At 50.2% G+C, this 17,219-nt stretch overlaps 6 protein-coding genes across 6 annotated transcripts; 3 read left to right on the top strand and 3 right to left on the bottom strand.

The window, feature by feature from the left end:
• Positions 1 to 1,020: 1,020 nt before the first annotated feature.
• Positions 1,021 to 2,154, bottom strand: COCMIDRAFT_10044 (uncharacterized protein; the record flags this gene model as incomplete). Its single annotated transcript, XM_007695302.1, has 1 exon — positions 1,021 to 2,154. The coding sequence occupies one exon, from the start codon at positions 2,152 to 2,154 to the stop codon at positions 1,021 to 1,023; it is 1,134 nt and encodes a 377-aa protein (XP_007693492.1).
• A 512-nt stretch (positions 2,155 to 2,666) lies between these two features.
• Positions 2,667 to 3,569, bottom strand: COCMIDRAFT_41605 (uncharacterized protein; the record flags this gene model as incomplete). The annotated part of the gene is made up of 3 exons (XM_007695301.1): positions 2,667 to 2,705; positions 2,748 to 2,963; positions 3,018 to 3,569. The coding sequence occupies 3 exons, from the start codon at positions 3,567 to 3,569 to the stop codon at positions 2,667 to 2,669; spliced, it is 807 nt and encodes a 268-aa protein (XP_007693491.1).
• Positions 3,570 to 4,199: 630 nt separating this feature from the next.
• On the top strand, positions 4,200 to 5,732 carry COCMIDRAFT_109961 (uncharacterized protein; the record flags this gene model as incomplete). Its single annotated transcript, XM_007695300.1, has 2 exons — positions 4,200 to 4,422; positions 4,474 to 5,732. The coding sequence occupies 2 exons, from the start codon at positions 4,200 to 4,202 to the stop codon at positions 5,730 to 5,732; spliced, it is 1,482 nt and encodes a 493-aa protein (XP_007693490.1).
• Positions 5,733 to 8,060: 2,328 nt separating this feature from the next.
• On the top strand, positions 8,061 to 8,913 carry COCMIDRAFT_10041 (polysaccharide lyase family 3 protein; the record flags this gene model as incomplete). Its single annotated transcript, XM_007695299.1, has 2 exons — positions 8,061 to 8,466; positions 8,549 to 8,913. 2 exons carry the CDS (start codon positions 8,061 to 8,063, stop codon positions 8,911 to 8,913), a joined length of 771 nt encoding a protein of 256 aa, XP_007693489.1.
• A 218-nt stretch (positions 8,914 to 9,131) lies between these two features.
• COCMIDRAFT_10040 (uncharacterized protein) lies at positions 9,132 to 13,866 on the bottom strand (the record flags this gene model as incomplete). Its single annotated transcript, XM_007695298.1, has 8 exons — positions 9,132 to 10,618; positions 10,675 to 11,002; positions 11,052 to 11,957; positions 12,013 to 12,084; positions 12,139 to 12,693; positions 12,743 to 13,012; positions 13,063 to 13,330; positions 13,382 to 13,866. 8 exons carry the CDS (start codon positions 13,864 to 13,866, stop codon positions 9,132 to 9,134), a joined length of 4,371 nt encoding a protein of 1,456 aa, XP_007693488.1.
• A 574-nt stretch (positions 13,867 to 14,440) lies between these two features.
• COCMIDRAFT_41600 (uncharacterized protein) lies at positions 14,441 to 16,883 on the top strand (the record flags this gene model as incomplete). The annotated part of the gene is made up of 7 exons (XM_007695297.1): positions 14,441 to 14,458; positions 14,519 to 14,827; positions 14,881 to 15,218; positions 15,282 to 15,946; positions 15,999 to 16,182; positions 16,259 to 16,765; positions 16,823 to 16,883. The coding sequence occupies 7 exons, from the start codon at positions 14,441 to 14,443 to the stop codon at positions 16,881 to 16,883; spliced, it is 2,082 nt and encodes a 693-aa protein (XP_007693487.1).
• Positions 16,884 to 17,219: the final 336 nt, after the last annotated feature.

Genomic DNA, 17,219 nt, shown 5'->3' with positions numbered 1-17,219 from the left:
CCCCCTCCAAAAAAAAACAACAACACCCCTACATTCCTACACTGCACCGCACCGCATCCATCCTTCCCACCGACCCCGAGTACACCACAATCCCCGTAATGTGGATCACCCCCATTACCTAACCCTTTCAGGCGCCCCCCCATCCCCCTCCAGCTTCCAGCCTCGATCTCCACATCCTCCGATGTGCTGCGCATCCTATCCACTTTTCTCTCTGCTACCCACAACGACTATGCTCCCCCCTTACCCTGACCCTTACCATGGCGTTGGGAAGCGGGAGTACCGGTGAGTGTGGAGTTTTTTGCACCCAAGAAAAAATCTTGTACAAAGGTAAAGAAAATAAACTATACATAGAACTTTCTGCAGATTCTTCGAGACAGGGTCTAGCGTATGTACGCAGCCATTGAACTCAGCTCGCAGGGTATCTGTGTGTGTGTGTGTGTCGTTTGATTTTTCTGGTTTGGGATCTAGGCGGGTGGGTGGGGGGGAAGGGTGATGTGGGGAGCTGAGCGGATGTGGGTCTGGGTCAGGTGATTGAGGATGAACTTTTTGGGATATAGGTTTTGCAGGTGGCTGAGTTTTAGGAGGACGGCAGTTGAGATACGATGGAGTTGAGGTATGATGCTGAGTCGGTGACTACTGGGTCTGAGTCGGGGAGTGGGTGAGTTATCGGACGCCACTATCTCGAGATTCAGGTGTAGATAGGTGGTGGATGGGTGACCAGCTATTTTCAGTAGAGCAAATACATGATGCATGCAGTTGGCGTTGGAGCAGGCGTTGGAGGATGGAAGGGAGCAAGTGGTGAAGATACGACTTGGCAATAGAAGTGGATCAGGATGAACATACGATGCGATCGTATGAGACGGCCGTGTCATTATGACTAATTTGTATCCCGAACTGAAAGTTGCTGCAGCAAAGTCAGAAGCGATACGCCCTTTTCAGTTGAGAGGATCAAAAAGAATGCGTCGTGAGAGCTGCGTTCGCACGAGTTGAGTAAACATATGCTTGTCTCCAATACTGGCTCTAGGTCTCTACCTCCCAAGTCAGTGTCTGCCGATCTGCAAACTGCATAATTGTCCAGGAATTTGCACCCCCGAAACCACTTGCGCTCATAGCAAACCACTGTCCTTCACTTCCCTCGACAATACTACTTTCTTCCATGCTCACGTCTCCTTGCGCGCCATTTTCCCTCTTTTTGTTCTTGAACGCATCTTTGCGGATTGCAAGGAAGATACTGCGAATGAAAGCCGGAGGTATAAACCCCTTCCAGCGCATGACAACCATACGACATGATCCGACACCTTTTCCAAAATCTGGCACTTCGTATCGTGATAGATGGTGATTTATGTTGTCCCCTTTTCTGACGCGCGGCGAATCCAGACTGAGCATGTGGAGGTATTCCAACAAGCCCAGCGCATCTTCTTCCGCGTACAGATCTGCAAGATCGCTAGGGGAAAATTGCGGTACAAGTACCTCCTGAATACTTGCTTGTTCAGGTACAATGTCATGTAACCAAGGCGAGTGTTTGGAAATGACTTCTTTTCCTTCAGTCAGTGACTCCGCAGACGAAGGATTGAAGTTGTAAAACAGCCAAGTAAGCGAACGATCAAGAACGTTCTTGCATGCCCATTCTAGTCTTGAGAAGCCACTCTTGCCATGCTTAGCCGAGTTGGCGCGCAAGTCATACTCGACGATCCACCGTTGCTTTTGATGTTTCTTTCCGCCGTCTTCCATCGGTGTGCCATGCAAGCCGCATCGTTCATACGTTGGACGTGTGAGCTCCATCCGTAGAATACCCTCATAGACCTCGAACTGATCGTCGACAAGCGGTCGGCCTTCACTTAACATCGCAATGTTTCCTTGCTTGATGTACCCGTCCAGGAATTCTTTTTCCAAGATTTCTCCGAGCTTCATATGTACTCGCGCATATCGTGCCCTTCCCAGGCCATCGCTCCGCTCCAATCCATCTCTTAAAATCTCATAGATCTCTTCCGGGAGTATCAAGTCGAGTGTGTGGCTGTATTTTTGCTTGTTCAATACAGAGAATGGCTTCTTTTTGGTGGAGACATTTTGCGGATCAACATAGGACGGTAGAATGCTGTGTGAAAAGTAAACTTTTGTGTCCTGTGCGGGATCAGGGCGGTAGATATCAAGCATTTTGTACCCTATACCAAGGCTTGTTCTGGATATGGAATGCGAATGACGACGTTTGGTGTCTTGATAATGCGTGAATGTGGGGCAGTCGCGTCCATTGCGAAGAAAACGCGCTGTGTTTAGCGCGGCGCGCTAGCATGTGAGTACCCCACAGTCAACTTCGCCCCGCTTTGCGCCTCTTTGGAATTATCAACCTAATCTGATCTATTTTCCTTACATTTTCTCAATGTAACTTGATGAAGTAAGTGATTGCAAGTAAATTGATCTTTAAAATTGCAGCAATGGAATTTTCACTTCTTCCGCCCTCAGCACCAAAGTTATGAGAGAGGAGTTAAAGAGAAACATCAAATCCAAATAGTAAGTAATCCTATTTTGTAGCGGAGAAGATCTGAGTATACATCTACGTTAAAGAAGTTCTTTTTTCATTGAGTGACTGATCACAGCACCAAAATTCTTTTATATTAAAAGAAAGTAAAAAAGAGAATAGGATCGCCACCGTTCTGCACTGCCTAGGGTCACGACCGCGTTGAGCGCATCCTTGCTCTCCTTCCAGCCTGGCGGGCCGCAATCTTTTTACTCGGTTGTGGCTTATCGACTTCATTTTGGTGCGTTAATCTGGTGATGGCACATATTGAACATGGCCTATCAAACTGCTCCGGATGAGCGTCATGAAATCCTCGTGTGTGGTAAAGTTGGAAAGCCAGAGCTTCCACATCGACGCGCAAGACCCACAGTGATCTGTTGCCTCTAATTCGATTTGAGGCAAGGGTAGAAGGTGAGAGGTGGTACTGCCTTTCCACTTCGTCGGTCGTCTGCGCCTGCTTAGTCATGTGACTCTTACAAGGTCAACTTGAAGGAATGCATACCATGGTTTGACGGTAGAAGCAGTCTCCACAGGCAGTGAGAATACGGTTGACGGTCCGAAAGGGGTAGCAATCCAGCGTTGTCTGACAATAGACACACCTGCGCGGAGCATGTTGCAGCCATAGTCGCCGGTACACGATGCCACTGAGGTCCGGATAGACACAGTTGGAACCATACCTATCAAGATGGGCAAAAGGAAGGTTGAACATGGTACTGTTGCATCGGCGAACCAGGTGTGCACAGTAGCTTTCAACCAGCCTATGACATGCCCGGGATGTTAGAGCCAGGGCATGGAAGGGGTGCGAGATCAGGCACAAGGAGAATATATCGACAGCCCACCGATCGGTATCTGCAGGCTGAGTGAGATCCTCTTTATCCTTGATGCTGCGTTTTTGCTTCTCGGTGAAGCCGTATCGGCTCTGAGCTTCAGTAAGGCCTGGTAGACGGCAATGCGAGTGGATGAGGTCCGATAGTATGCGGTTGACTATCTCAACTGGAAGCGTCGCTAGCCTCTCGGGGCGAGGCACACAGTTTGTTTCGCTCAACTGACCCATAGAGCATGTTTTCGGTGCCCCGCAATGGCGCGAATCAGGCGAGGCTATGCGTAACAAAGGCTGCTGGTAGACTGTCACGGCAGTCTTGTGCAACCGGTGGTCAAGTGCAGGTGGACACTGGACCAGCTCAGTCGCAGAAGTAGCGAACAAAGTCATGATGAGCGAGAGAAGCAGGATGAAGAGTATGAAACCGTGCGATTCTTTTTCGAAAAGCTGAATGCCTTATACTTGACGATACACGAACAAGTGACATGTAGTATCCGTGGCGGCATGCCACCAACGAGCATGTCAAGACGGCGAAAGTTGCATATCGTGGGCTATGATTTGTTTATATTTTTCCAGTCTCGGACGGCTGCATGCATGAATGCAGCTCGCACGAAGAAATATTTCCCAAGATGCTGCATGCTACGGTGGCATGAGATTGGCGAAGGAGACGGCGACGACGACTCTCCGCGGCGGTGCGTCGGAGGAAGAATGGCGTGCAAACAACAATCAAAATGCGGCTATCTCCGTATCGCCTAAATGGGCCTAGCGCCAAGGCTCACCAACTTACCCATCTGACCACCTTTTCTCCTCCACTCTCGCCGAGTTACATTGGTTGACAGTGAGCGCGCACGGGAAAACGACATCATGGCTGCCCACGCCTCAGAGGGACCCGTCGCTGTCCACGACTCCGCCCCGCCCCCTGCCCCAGCTGGCAAGGCGGAACACACAGCGGGGGGCGCGACCAAACCCAAAGAAGAGGACGCGCCTGCGCCTGACCACGACGACGAAGATGGTGGCGTGTGGGATTCGGCTTCGCTATATGAGGAGATTCTGGATGAAGTTGAAGCCTTCGAGTACTCCAACGACGGTGAGTTTGACCTTTGTGTGGCGTTGGCCACAGCCATTGACAGTTGTACAGGCAAAGATGTGTGCACTGCTGACGAGGCGCGCCGACTGCGCCAGCGACTGCACGAGGTTGGCGCCAGCCAGTTCGTCATGGAGAACATCACCAGCGAGAAGATGACGGCGCGCAAGCTGTGCACTGCATTTGGCGTCAGGATACCCAAGTTCCTCGAAGAAGCGCCCGACGAGAACTTCTACCAGTTGCTTGGCCTGGCCATCAACCGCGAGCTCAACAAGCGCCCCCGCCTTGAGCAGTACAAGACCATTGACGACGCTGCGAAACTGCTGCTGGAGCGTAAGAACATCATGATCATCACCGGCGCAGGCATCTCGACGAGCCTCGGCATCCCCGACTTTCGCTCCAAGAATACAGGTTTCTACTCGCGACTGTTGCAGATGGGCTATGACGAGCCCGAGGAGGTCTTTGATATCCACAACTTTGACGAGAATCCTCGCACCTTTTATGCGCTTGCTGGTGACATTATACCTGACCTCGAAAAGTGGACGCCTACGCACGAGTTCATACGCCTACTCCAGGATAAGGAAAAGCTGCTCACCAACTACACCCAGAATATCGACAATGTCGAAGCACACGCGGGCATACGCAAGGACAAGCTTATCCAGTGCCACGGTTCCTGGGCCACTGCGACATGCCGGAAATGCAAATTCAAGGTACCAGGTGAGGCCATCTTCGACGATGTGCGCGCACAGCGGCCTGCTGAGTGTCAGCGCTGTAAGGATGAAATCGCAGCCCAACCCAGCAAGAAGCGTAAACGTCAATCCAACGCCAATGGCAGCAGGAAGAAGCGATCGAGTGACGAAGATTCCGAATCTGATGGCGCCTTTGACATTCCCCAGCCAGGCATCATGAAACCAGACATTACCTTTTTCGGCGAAGCCCTTCCTAACGACTTCTTCGATCGACTAAAGGACGTGGACAAGGACAAAGTAGATTTAGTCATTGTCATGGGCACGAGTATGAAAGTCGCCCCCGTGTCTGAGATACCCAACTTCCTGCCCCGCGACATTCCGCAGATTTACATCTCACGAGATCCCATTCACCACATCAACTTCGATATCAACCTCCTCGGCGATTGCGATGTAGTAGTGGCTGAGCTTGCCCGTCGCGCGGGTTGGCAACTCAACCACAAAATGATACCCGAGGGCCAGACAGTTGACGTCACTCTTACCGATGATATGGATCACATTTCCACCGTCAAGGCTCGCACCCCCGTGACGATTACGACAAATAATCATATTAACGAACCGGCATGAGCATTAGCTCATGACCTTTTGTATTTTGGTGTATCTACGGCGTTATGACTGGCATTACGAGTGGTGTTTTTTTCCTATGTTTATTGGTCATTTTAGATCGAGACAGGGGCATATCCCGATTCCCACAAGTCAGTTGCTTGATCTTCCATAATGGAAATTTGGAGTAGGGCGTTGTGGTGTGATTAAACATCAAGAGAGAGGTTGTGGGGTGCGGCATGAAAGATACCACAGATCTGGGAGTATGTGTGGAAGGGGATGCTATCTCGTAGTCTCCAGCAACTGTATCTTCTTTTATCATACACATAGAGCTTGTCTTGTCTTGCTTTTTTTCCCTCTATATTCAGGTAGCACACAAGAATACAGTCACAGTCTCTTTCTCTAAACAAGGTTCGAATTGTGTAGTTGTTTCTTGTGTGATACACATCAGGATGGCGTCAAGGCATTGTTGTTGCCTTTGTCTACCCATTATCTTACCTAATGAACCTCGGCTTAGCTACAGCAGAAAAGATGTCATAGTCGAGGCAAAGCCACAGCCGACGCCACGCCAGTTGCCGCTCAAGCCATACTGAAGCTATTTAGTCGACTTGGTTGATTCAGGATATCCAGTTTTCTGGATAGAGATATCGTTTTGTATAGGTGTTCTCTGCAAGGAAATCACCACTCGGATACCGAATTCCCTCGATCCTAGTGATCCCACAGGCTTAGATAGCGGATAGATCCTAAATCCATAAGCGGGTAAACTCCGGGCGGGGAATTTTCAGGTTGGATCGATGTGTTTCACTTGCCGCTCAATGCCTTGGACCTTTCTCAGTCCCAGGAACCACTACCCAGAAGGGCAGATTCATGCGCGCTAATCGAGCTTGCTGCAACCGTAGCATGATCCCATTTTCACCTTAGTCAACTTACGTAAATGATGTTGTAAAGGAGACTCTTTTCTCTAGTCCCAACGTCCGCGCCCTGCTCGTACACGCGTCGCAATCTTAGATGGGCTGATAGGGAAAGGGCACAGTCAAGTTATAGCTAAGATAGGAGAAATTTAGGTTTACTATCACGGATACGAAACCAAGCTTTCTGTGCAGCACGTCATCCACGGGCGGCCCAAGCTAAGAAGTGCACAGTCCCAGCTGACGACAATATACTCCACACCTCCACTCCACCACCTTCTTGCTAGAGCCTCACGTATAGCATAAACGCCTATGTTGAGACCTAGTTGAAACAGCCATTCGATCGCACGTCGTCGTGTCACCGCAAAACTCTAACTCGTTGATGTAAATATTAAGGAAAAAAATGCATTTTACGCCATGAAGGACTTTGCTTCAATGCGGCCGAGGTGTTCCTCTCGCTCATTGATCATCGTCAAACTTGCCTGCCTGTTATTACGATGTTGATCGTAATCCCAGCCGCCTTCCCCTGCTTTGGTCAAAGATTCAATCGCGAATGCCATTCTTCCACTTTCCAACAGCGCGGTACCTTCTCAGTCAGCACCTAAAATGCAGTCCGAAGTGGCTTTGCGAAATGGCGTGTTTGAAAACCTCGTGCCGCACTGGTTGTCAATGCCGCGCAGTATGAGAAATGTCACTCGATGATTTTTGCATCTACGATGAATTATGGGATATCGGTAGGAATACATGCATTTTGCGCTGACGCTTGCGTATGCATGCAAGATATACACAGTAGAATGTACACACTAGGAGACGTTCCTACGATTCTGACCAACATGTGCTATCCCTCATTGAGAAGGTATCATTGAACAAGCCCAAGCATCAATGCCAAAACACATCACCGTCTTGGCACAACCCCTCCGAAACAAGCGTGATCAGGGTGACAAACGCCACCCGCAGCCGGGCCAACTACCTCCGCGCACTGTGTTTCAAACAAATGAGCATTGTTGCCAAGACTACCATGAATAGCCCTGCAACCTGGTTGATCAGCCTCGATTTTACCATTTTGATCGTCAAAACATGGTTTCAAGACCGACGTTGAGCAGTGGGGTGATTACGAACCCACTTTACACGCATATCCCAGTTACGCAAGACATCTTCCCCATGAACAAAACATGCTGTGGGTATTCGAGAACCACGTTGGGGAGATGAAGAGGTGGGTACGCCGTTGTATAAGAGTGACAGCGTAGACGTCCTTCTAGAAAAGTCAACTTCTCTTGATCGAGCCAGTACCAGTCCTTCACACACACCCCACACTCCTTCAGTCCCTGTTTTCTGTTTTCCGTGCTTGACGCACCCCCCCTTTCGCTAGTCGAACACAATCGCACTACTTCCAAACAACATACCTCTAAACTCTGTTTTTTTCTTCTTCCAACCAACTATCAAAATGAAGGCCTCAGTTGCTATCTCCATCCTGAGTTTCGCCCTCGCCGCCTCAGCCGGCCCGGCTCGAATCTTCCCCCGAAACTTTTACACAATGATGAAACGAGGCTCGCTGCCTGTACCTCAGGGCAACGGCACCGAGACTTTCTCCAAACCCAAGGAAATCACCGGTGTCTTTGACGGAGGCCTCAAGACATACGGCCGTGGCGTCTCCTGCACTGGCCAAGTCGAGGGCGGCAACTCCGACGCTGTGTTCCTGCTCAAGGATGGTGCTACGCTCAAGAACGCTATTATCGGTAAGGACCAGATCGAGGGTGTGCACTGCGAGGGTTCCTGCACGATTGAAAATGTGTGGTGGGTGTCTGTATGTGAGGATGCTTTGACACTGAAGGGCGATGGCGATGCTACTGGTACGTTTAACTCACTTGCTTGCTCGATTAAGCAAGAAAGAAAAAGAAAAGAAAAAAGAGTATAGCTAATACTGCTCCGCAGTTATCGGAGGTGGTGCCACAGCCGCCGAAGACAAAGTAATCCAGCACAACGGCAAAGGCACCGTCACAATCGAAAACTTCACTGTCGATAACTTTGGCAAACTCTACCGCGCCTGCGGCAACTGCAAGGAGAGCGCTGAGCGCCACGTCGTTATCAAGGGCGTGAAAGCTACCAATGGCAAGCTGCTTGCGGGTATCAACTCGAACTTTGGCGACTCGGCGACCATTGACGCGGCGACTTGTGCGACGGGTGTTAAGGAGATTTGCGAAGAGTTCAAGGGAACGACACCGGGAAACGAGCCGGATGCTGTGTCCAAGGGACCGTCGAGCGCTTGTCAGTTCTCGGGGAAGATTGCTGCGTGCTAGATGACTGCTGGAAATGTTGTCATCCGCCTAGTCATGCGAAGCGTGGCATCTTCGATTTATCATTTCTTGTAGGAAACCTTTTTTTTGGAACTTTGACTAAACGTCCGAGTAAATACAATGATACCATTTTCTCTTTCTCGATATCTGATGAACTACACATTAAAGAAATTCCTAGTCTAAGGTCTAAACTCTGATGAACTAAAGGACAAAAGAAGAATCTACTGTCTCTTCTTCCCCTTGGGCACACGGAATGCCCAGTACAACAATACCGCCGCCCCAATGTTGAACACAACGTACACCCACAAAAGCCCAAAGTCCCTCCACCTCGTATCCCAACTCACATGCACCCTGCGCAAAAACTGGTTTGTACTATCCAACTGACAGTATCCACACTCCGTCGCATTCGCATCCTTCAGGTACCCCCCAGCCGTACGTATATAGTCCGCCATGTACTGCCCGCACGTCTGCCCCTGCGGCGCAAAGAACCTCTGAAACTCACTCTCAGCACAATGCGCAGACGCCTGCCCGAGCGTCGTCGCCAGAAAACTCGACACAAGATACGTAAACGGATTAACACGATACATGAACATCCAGAAGCCCGGGAGGTCATCCTTGGAGGCCAGAATGCCGCAGAAAGCGTACATCATAATCGTCAGCAGTGTCGCATAGGCTCCTGCGATTTCTTCGCTGGGGGTCCCCGCAATCAGCAAGTGTGCGAGTGTGCTTGCGAAGAGGAAGACGACGATGATGATGAGTAAGGTGTGGAAACTGCGGATGTGGACGGAATCCGTGGCTTGGGCGTTGCGATACAGGCCTGCGGGATAGTACCAGGCGAAGAAGCAAGCAATGCCCATGATGGCGTTCCAGAACATTTCGATGGCGATGTTGGACAGCACGAAGGCCTGCCAGGCGTAGGTTTTGGACTGGCGCTCGCGAGCTTCGTACAAGGTGCGTTGTAAGATCCACATGGGCAGGATTTGGTAGATGAGCTGGATGACGACGAAGAGGAAGATGAAGACGCCGAACATTTGGTTTTGCAGGCCTTGCATGGTGTTTGTGCCGTCGATGAAGGAGAAGCCGATCATGAGGGAGCAGCCGATGGTTAGGACGGCCTTGGAGTACATGTAAGAGGGAGTGCGCCAATATTGTTGAGCACAGCGGAGAGCGACGGCGCGGAACTGGTCGGCGAAGGAGGCAGCGAAGGCTTGGTGGCTGCCTTTTGCGGCATCCATGACGGCCGAGGGTTGGTTGACTAGTTGGCGTAACTTTTCCAGCTCCATTTGGACATGCTCGAACTCTGAGCTGCTTTTCCAGACAGAAGGCCAGTCGATCTCGGTTTTGGCTCCAGGCGCCGCACCAATTGCTTCGAGCATGTACTCGGCTGGGTTCGCGCCAGGAGGACATTTTGGTGCGCCGTTGCGTTGGAAGTAGTCGAGGAGTATGTTAGAGTCACGTCCAATGTCACCAAAGTACACTGTGCGTCCACCTTTGGCGAGCAGGAGGAGGCGATCGAATCGTTGGAAGAGAAGGGATGATGGCTGGTGTACAGTGCACAGAATCGCTTGGCCATCTCTAGTCAGCTTCTCCATAAGATTACAGATAGACCACGATGTCTGTGAGTCAAGACCAGATGTCGGCTCATCAAGGAAGAGGAGCAGTTTCGGACGGGCAGCGAGTTCAACACCAATGGTGAGGCGTTTGCGTTCTGATGCAGTCAGTATATATCTCGGTAATCCAAACAAAAAGAGCTATTGTACTTACGCTCTACATTGAGACCTGATCCCGGGACACCAACAACAGCATCCGCATACGGTTCCATATCCAAGAGCTGGATGACGTGGTCGACATATGCCAATCTCTCTTCACGACCATATTCCGGTGGTTGTCTCAGTAAAGCGGAAAACTCTAGAGCTTCTCGTACAGTCGATGTATCCAGATGAATATCTTGTTGCATGCAGTAGCCAGTTTGTCGCTGGAAGGACTCATCTCGCCGTCGGCCGTCTACGAAGATATCACCACCGATTACACCCATGGTGGTTCTGCTAGCCAGCACATCAAGTAGTGTAGTCTTGCCTGCACCAGATACGCCCTAAGTAGTTGTTAGCTAGATCCCGACCTTTTGTGAAGATAATACATACCATGAGAGCTGTCAGAGTGCCAGGCTTGATGTATCCATCGACATCATCAAGAATCTTGCGCGTTTCGCCCTTAATCTGTACTTCATAGGTAACCTTTTCCCAGTGAAAGATTGAGACCTGCTTCTGTACTTCCAGACTAGGGCTACCGCTGCTGCTAATCTTCTCACCTTCATGGGCAGTTGCACCACCCGCCTCTTCGTCTGTGCTCTGACGCTTGGCCATCTTCTTCATCTTGGATCGACGGAATACCAGAACCTCGCCCTTGGAGCGTTCAGAAGCAACCAGTTCGCTCATCACCAGGTGGATGACGAAGAGTACGAAAGTGATGACCACAAGTATACCATAGTTTCGCCACCGCTCGCTGAATTTGTATTGAAATGCAGTCTCGACGTATGCGGTACCACTGACAAAGTTCTCACCAGGCCGTGAACCTTGGACGGCGCATGCTCGCTGCTCCGGTGTAGCGTTCGCGTAGGATGGTCCGGATGGGATGAAGAAAGAACAACCAAACTCTCGACCGTTGAACTCATTGCTCATCACGCTCGAAAATCCATATGATACAGGGTTGATGTATCGCACCCAGCCTATCCACGACTTCATATAAGGAACAGGTAGGGGAAAGCCCGTGTAGAGAACCAGCATCAAAAGGATAAGGGAACTTGGTGCAAAGGCCTGTGCAAGAGTCTTGGTCATCGAAGCAAGCAGTCGGAAGAACATGCTCATGGACAGACCAGTAGTGAACCCGACGAGAAGAAAGAAGAAGAAGGAGCCAGCTTCTCGACGGAGGTTGGCCATGAAGTAGAGTGTGCTGGTGACGATGATGCAGTTTACAATCTTGTACGGAAGGTCCACGATCATTGAAGCTAGTGCTTCAGCGCTAGGATGATATAGCGCATAGCGGTTGTGCTGAGGAAATGATCAGTTCCCAGTGCTCGTGGATGAGTAGAATGACATAGCTTACCTTCTCAATGATCGTTCGTTTGGCGTAGAGATTCATAATCTCTAACATGCTACCAAAGGCGTTGAGTAGGACCTAGAGCAGTGAGCAAACCTCTTTATTCATCCATAAGAAGAGAGACGGACTTACGACCATGAATATGACTCCTCCTCGCTTGAAGAAAGACGCGGTGGTTTGGGACAAGTTGAAAAAGAGACTGGAAACGATGATTGCTTCAGTAAAGTTCACAGCGAGCATTGTCAACGAGACACTTGGGTCGTTCTTGATTCTCTGCACATCTCTCCACATACAGAGACGAACCTGCCTCCAGTAGGAAAGGGTATATGGAGAGTTCTGACGCTGCTTGCTGGACTTCTCCTTCGTCCTTGATAACGCAAAGAGATTACGCTGTTCGCCTTGGAGTGGGTAGATTTTGTCGAAGTCTTCGATCGCCCTCAACAATTGCTGTCTTTCGGGGCTCGTCTTCCAGCATTGCGCAAAGTCATCCGACGTTCGAGGCGTCTTGTTTTCGAAGCCTTCTCTGATACGGCGCTCAGAAGGAGATGTCATTGAAGTTAGAAAATCCGGGGTAGTCTGTGATGCAGGACATTCGAATCCAAGGCGCTCGAAATAAGCACGCGCTTCGCTTGCTGGGCCAAAATAGATCTGGCGACCCTCATATAAAACCGTCACCTTGTCAAAAAGCTACAAACAGTCAGTCCGGTTCTAGCGATGGTCAAGCGGGAATATGTACCTCGTAAGCAGCTTGTGGAGCTTGATAGATGGCAACACAAGTAGATGTGTCAAAGACGTCGCATTGTGTTCTGAGCGTCTTACAGAACTCTACTGCGTTCGCAGAATCCAATCCACGTGTAGAGTTATCCCACAACTGCAGAGGCGCAAAACTGAGAGAAGCTTCTGCGATCGTTACTCTCTTGCGTTCGCCACCACTAACACCTCGCACAAAGTCGTTACCAACGCGAGTGTTGACTGTATGCGAGATGCCATACATAGCCATGACAACCTTGAAAGCGTTAGTAGGGGGCTATCTATCTCTTTGGTAGGGGGACTTACATCGCGGAGATGCTCAACGTAGCGTTCCCTGCTGACGCCACCAGGAATCTGACGCGGGGCACGGGCAAGAGCAGCGAAATAGAGCGTATCGCCAACACTGAGCTGAGGAAAGTGGGCGTCAACCTCTGCTGTGTAGATGGCCTCTCCTCGAAAAGAAGTATTCATCTCTTTGGCTGGGATGCCCTGATAGTTGAGGTGTGACTCAGGGCTAACCTGGAAACCATGAGTCTCACCCGCGATAGTCTTGAGTAATGTAGAACATCCGGATCTGGAATGTATCAGCTGTGATCTCTCATGAGAGATAGAATCTTCAACCTACCCCGGTGGACCGAGAACACACAGTTGTTCTCCAGGTAGTAGCAACCCATCAAGGTCGCGCAAAATCTCAATCTTCTCTGTGCCCTTTCCAAACAGCGACGGCAGCTTGAGTATCATGTTGCCGACTGTGGACTGGAAGTCTGTAGGGGATCCCATGCCCCATACATTGAGATTTCTAAAGGCAACACCTGCAACGCGAGGAATCGCTTCTTCGCCACTGTAGCGCAAGTTGTAGAACGCTTGGGCCCAGTCCTTCGCACGAAACTGTTCACTCTTGGGATCTAGGCGTGGATGAACATCATGAGACAAAGGCGATCCCGTCGCACCCTGTTGCTCTGATTGTGAGGTGAATTTGCGGACGAGTTCATGAACTTCGCGGTCACGTTCTGTCTCAACGTGAGTGTCGGCAGCATGATGCTCGCCAGCCAGTGTGTTTTCGTCTTCGTTGATGGGTTTTGCTTCTATGAAGCCCGGTCCGCTCGGCATGTTTGGTGAAGAATCACAACACGGGTTGGCGCTGAGCAAAGGGGTGAAGCAATTGTTCGTGTAGCTGTCTCGAGGGCTCTTGCTGTTGACATGGATATCTCGATGGCGATATATAGTATATGAGCGTATAGCCGTGTTATTGAAACGGGAACATGTGGTCTGCTCTTGGCTATGGCTGTCGCAACAAAATCCGAAAGTCCATGATGCCAAGGACGGCCCACCATAGCTGGCTGGGATGGAATTGGCATCTGCATCATCTCGGTCTTCTGCGATCTCTCTAGCAGTAAGTAGATCAGATAGCCAGCGTCAGACATGCAACGGCAGTGGCTCCAAGAGGCTAGGCCCCCTGGCGGATAGTTGGACATTCGGACATTCGGATATTGCGGTGTCCGAAATTGCGACCATTGCCCAACTAGGCTGCCACCCCATTGTCCACCCCATCACCCTCGCAACAACGCTCTTTCCGAACCCGAAGAAAACCCAGGGTTGCCGGCAAATAGACACGCGCGCATACATTTCGACTCCCACGTCCGAAACCCGGCAACCTACCTGCGGTAACGGCCACTAGTAAGCTATGACGATGAAACTTGCCGTACGTGTGTACATGGGCCGCGACTACAAGTTGCAATACTTCACTAACGTCTTACCAAAGTGCCTTCGCTGCAAGCGCAAGAAAATAAAATGCGACAGAGCAGACCCTGTATGTCGTCAGTGTGTGACTGCTGCAGAGGAGTGTCAATATGTCGAGCGCCGCAAGAGACCTCGCGTTGCGCAGCAGAAAAATGTTATGGAGTACTTGAGTCAGCGGCTCGAACAACTTGAGAAGCATGTCAATACCTCGGGTGAACCGGATTCATCGCCTGGCTCTCTCCCAACACCGCAGCGGGAAGTGTTACAAAAAACACCACCTGTGTCGTCTCCCGAAGCCCCCTTGACTGTGGCAGATAGTCAGGAATCATGGGTAATAGAGTCCAACCACAACGCATCAATCACCCCCGTGACTGACGGTGATAGATATATCGACTTGCTACTGACACGCGCCGGAGCTTCCAAAACCAAGCTGCCCCGGTCAACACCCCAGGACCGAGCATCAACAATGCCATGTTGTCGCTCAACGATGCTCTTGACGATCTTGGAAGATTGAGAGTGCGTACCCAAGCTCGCCATGTCGATTTTGATCTCTCGCCTGCAGAATGCCGAGCATGTATAGATACTTTCGTCCATGTATCGCGTTCAATGGTTGTGCCCGATGTCTCTCTGGGTGCCATGGTCGACCTTACTGTTTTACGCTCGCTTCCAGATGTCATCAACTCTCCCTATGTCAAAATCGACCCTGGAATGCGTGTCTTGTAGTAAGTATCTCATCATACATGCGCTTCGTGAATCTCTTGTTAACTTCGTGTGCTTTGACAAAGTTACAATGCCCTGTATTACGGGCTACAGGATACTGATGGTCCGGGAGGTGAGCTGACGATGAAAGCATACATGAAAGTTCTTGAAAGTGTACCGCCATGGCTTGAGTCGTCAACTACGACGGACATGGATGGTTTCACAGCCGCCCTTCTCACTTGGACGTGCATCACCATGCACGACTATCCGCTTGCCTGGAAATTTCATTGCAAGGTGTGCCAGTACCTCATGTCCAATGGCATAGACCAGATCGACAGTGCACCAGCCAAAACGTATACCGATGAAGATGAAAGAGACAGCTATCGATACCTTTATTGGCATACCTTGTGTACTGATATTGCGTTTCGCTTGTTCTTCGGGAAACCAAAGGTCTTGACATGGGTGCCTAATAAAATTCGGCCGCCACTGATCTTTCGTGGCGACAATATGCACCCATCCGCTATAAGGGTCACAATCGGCGTCGTGTGGGTACGATACACGCTCTTGGCTGAGGAGTTTATCGGCTACGTCGACAAGCATGTGTCGAGTGGCCAGGGAGATGATCTTTTCAAGAAGGTCGATGAATGCTGCACACAACTCGAAAACCTCGTGGCTGAGTGGAAGCTTGAGCAGCTCATGAATGCCGAGGATACCCTTCTTGACTTACACTGCATGCTTGCTGACCATATCAGTACGTGGCAAGGTTGATTTTGCATTGGCCATGGACGCTGATAGAAGTCTAGTGAATATTTACACCTACATTATTGGGGTACAGAGGCTAGTTCAAGCAGCCGTACGTGGAAACTCCGCAACAGCAGTTAAACCGAGTCCATTTGCTGTTCGAGCAGCTCGTAAAGTGTCTAGTATCATCCTCGACTTCCACACTGACCCCCTTGTGAGATCAAGATCCAAGAGCATCACCAATCAGTAAGTTTAACAATCTCTACTATCCCTTTGCGGCTCGAATGCTTTGCATTCGCTGAATTGGCTGACTTTTCTGCAGTTTTATCACATTATACCCCTTCTGCGTAGTTTTCACCCTTTACGAACAGATACTTGCTACGTACAACCCCGATGACTGCGAGAGTGACATGCAGACACTGGAGAATATTGGCACAGCTATGAACGAGGCGTCCACGCAGCGACGAGATTTGGTACCATTTGTCAAAACCGTCGATGCACTGAATAGAGTATCGCGGACGTTGCAGGAAGAGAGACGCAAAGAAATGATCCCGACAGCGACAAACAACGCGAAGTACACCACTACTCCGGTGCTCAATTACCAGCCAACAAGCTTTGATACTGTCCAGAATCTGGTAGCTACTGAGCTGCCCGACTTCGACATGTCGTCCTTTAATATGCCTGGATATTCTGCGAGTGCTGAAGGCGACTTTCAATCCCTTGGATTGTTCAGAGCACTAGAAAATGAATTTGTTGCGCGAAATTGGCAAAGTAACTGGTGGGACCTTAATGGCGGCACGGACGAGGGCATGAATCAAACAACTGCAAGGTATGGGTAGGTTTTCCGACGCGACATGTCCAAAGACAGAGACTAAGGATGATCTAGCGGTTTACCCCAAGTGTCCAACATGGGCTATCCTCCAACGGTCCCCGAAAATATGATGTAGTTTTTTTCTAACCAACCAGTCTTTAATTACCTGGGGTTCAGGGTCACTACGTGTCACCTGATTCCGCAACGTCGACTGACGAGGATACAAATTCGCATGCCCAATAGTGTTTTGGCCATGGCTTGGCAAATCTGCAGGATGGCTACCTCCATGGTGTTTGTAGACGGTGCAGGGGCGTTATGTTTAGCTTCCAAGATCTCCAACTCGCTGCCCGTACATTTTCTTCTCATTCATTCGACTCCGTTGAGCTAAGACAGCAATGCGACATGAGGCTACAGTGCAGGCGACCTGCCGACGGTTGTTGCGGTAAGCAAGCCTCGCATGTCTGTCACACCA

This window comes from Bipolaris oryzae (genome assembly GCF_000523455.1).
Source record: "Bipolaris oryzae ATCC 44560 unplaced genomic scaffold scaffold_294, whole genome shotgun sequence".
Lineage (NCBI taxonomy): Eukaryota > Fungi > Ascomycota > Dothideomycetes > Pleosporales > Pleosporaceae > Bipolaris > Bipolaris oryzae.
Note: the sequence above shows the minus strand (reverse complement) of the source record. Positions and strands in the feature narration are given on the sequence as shown.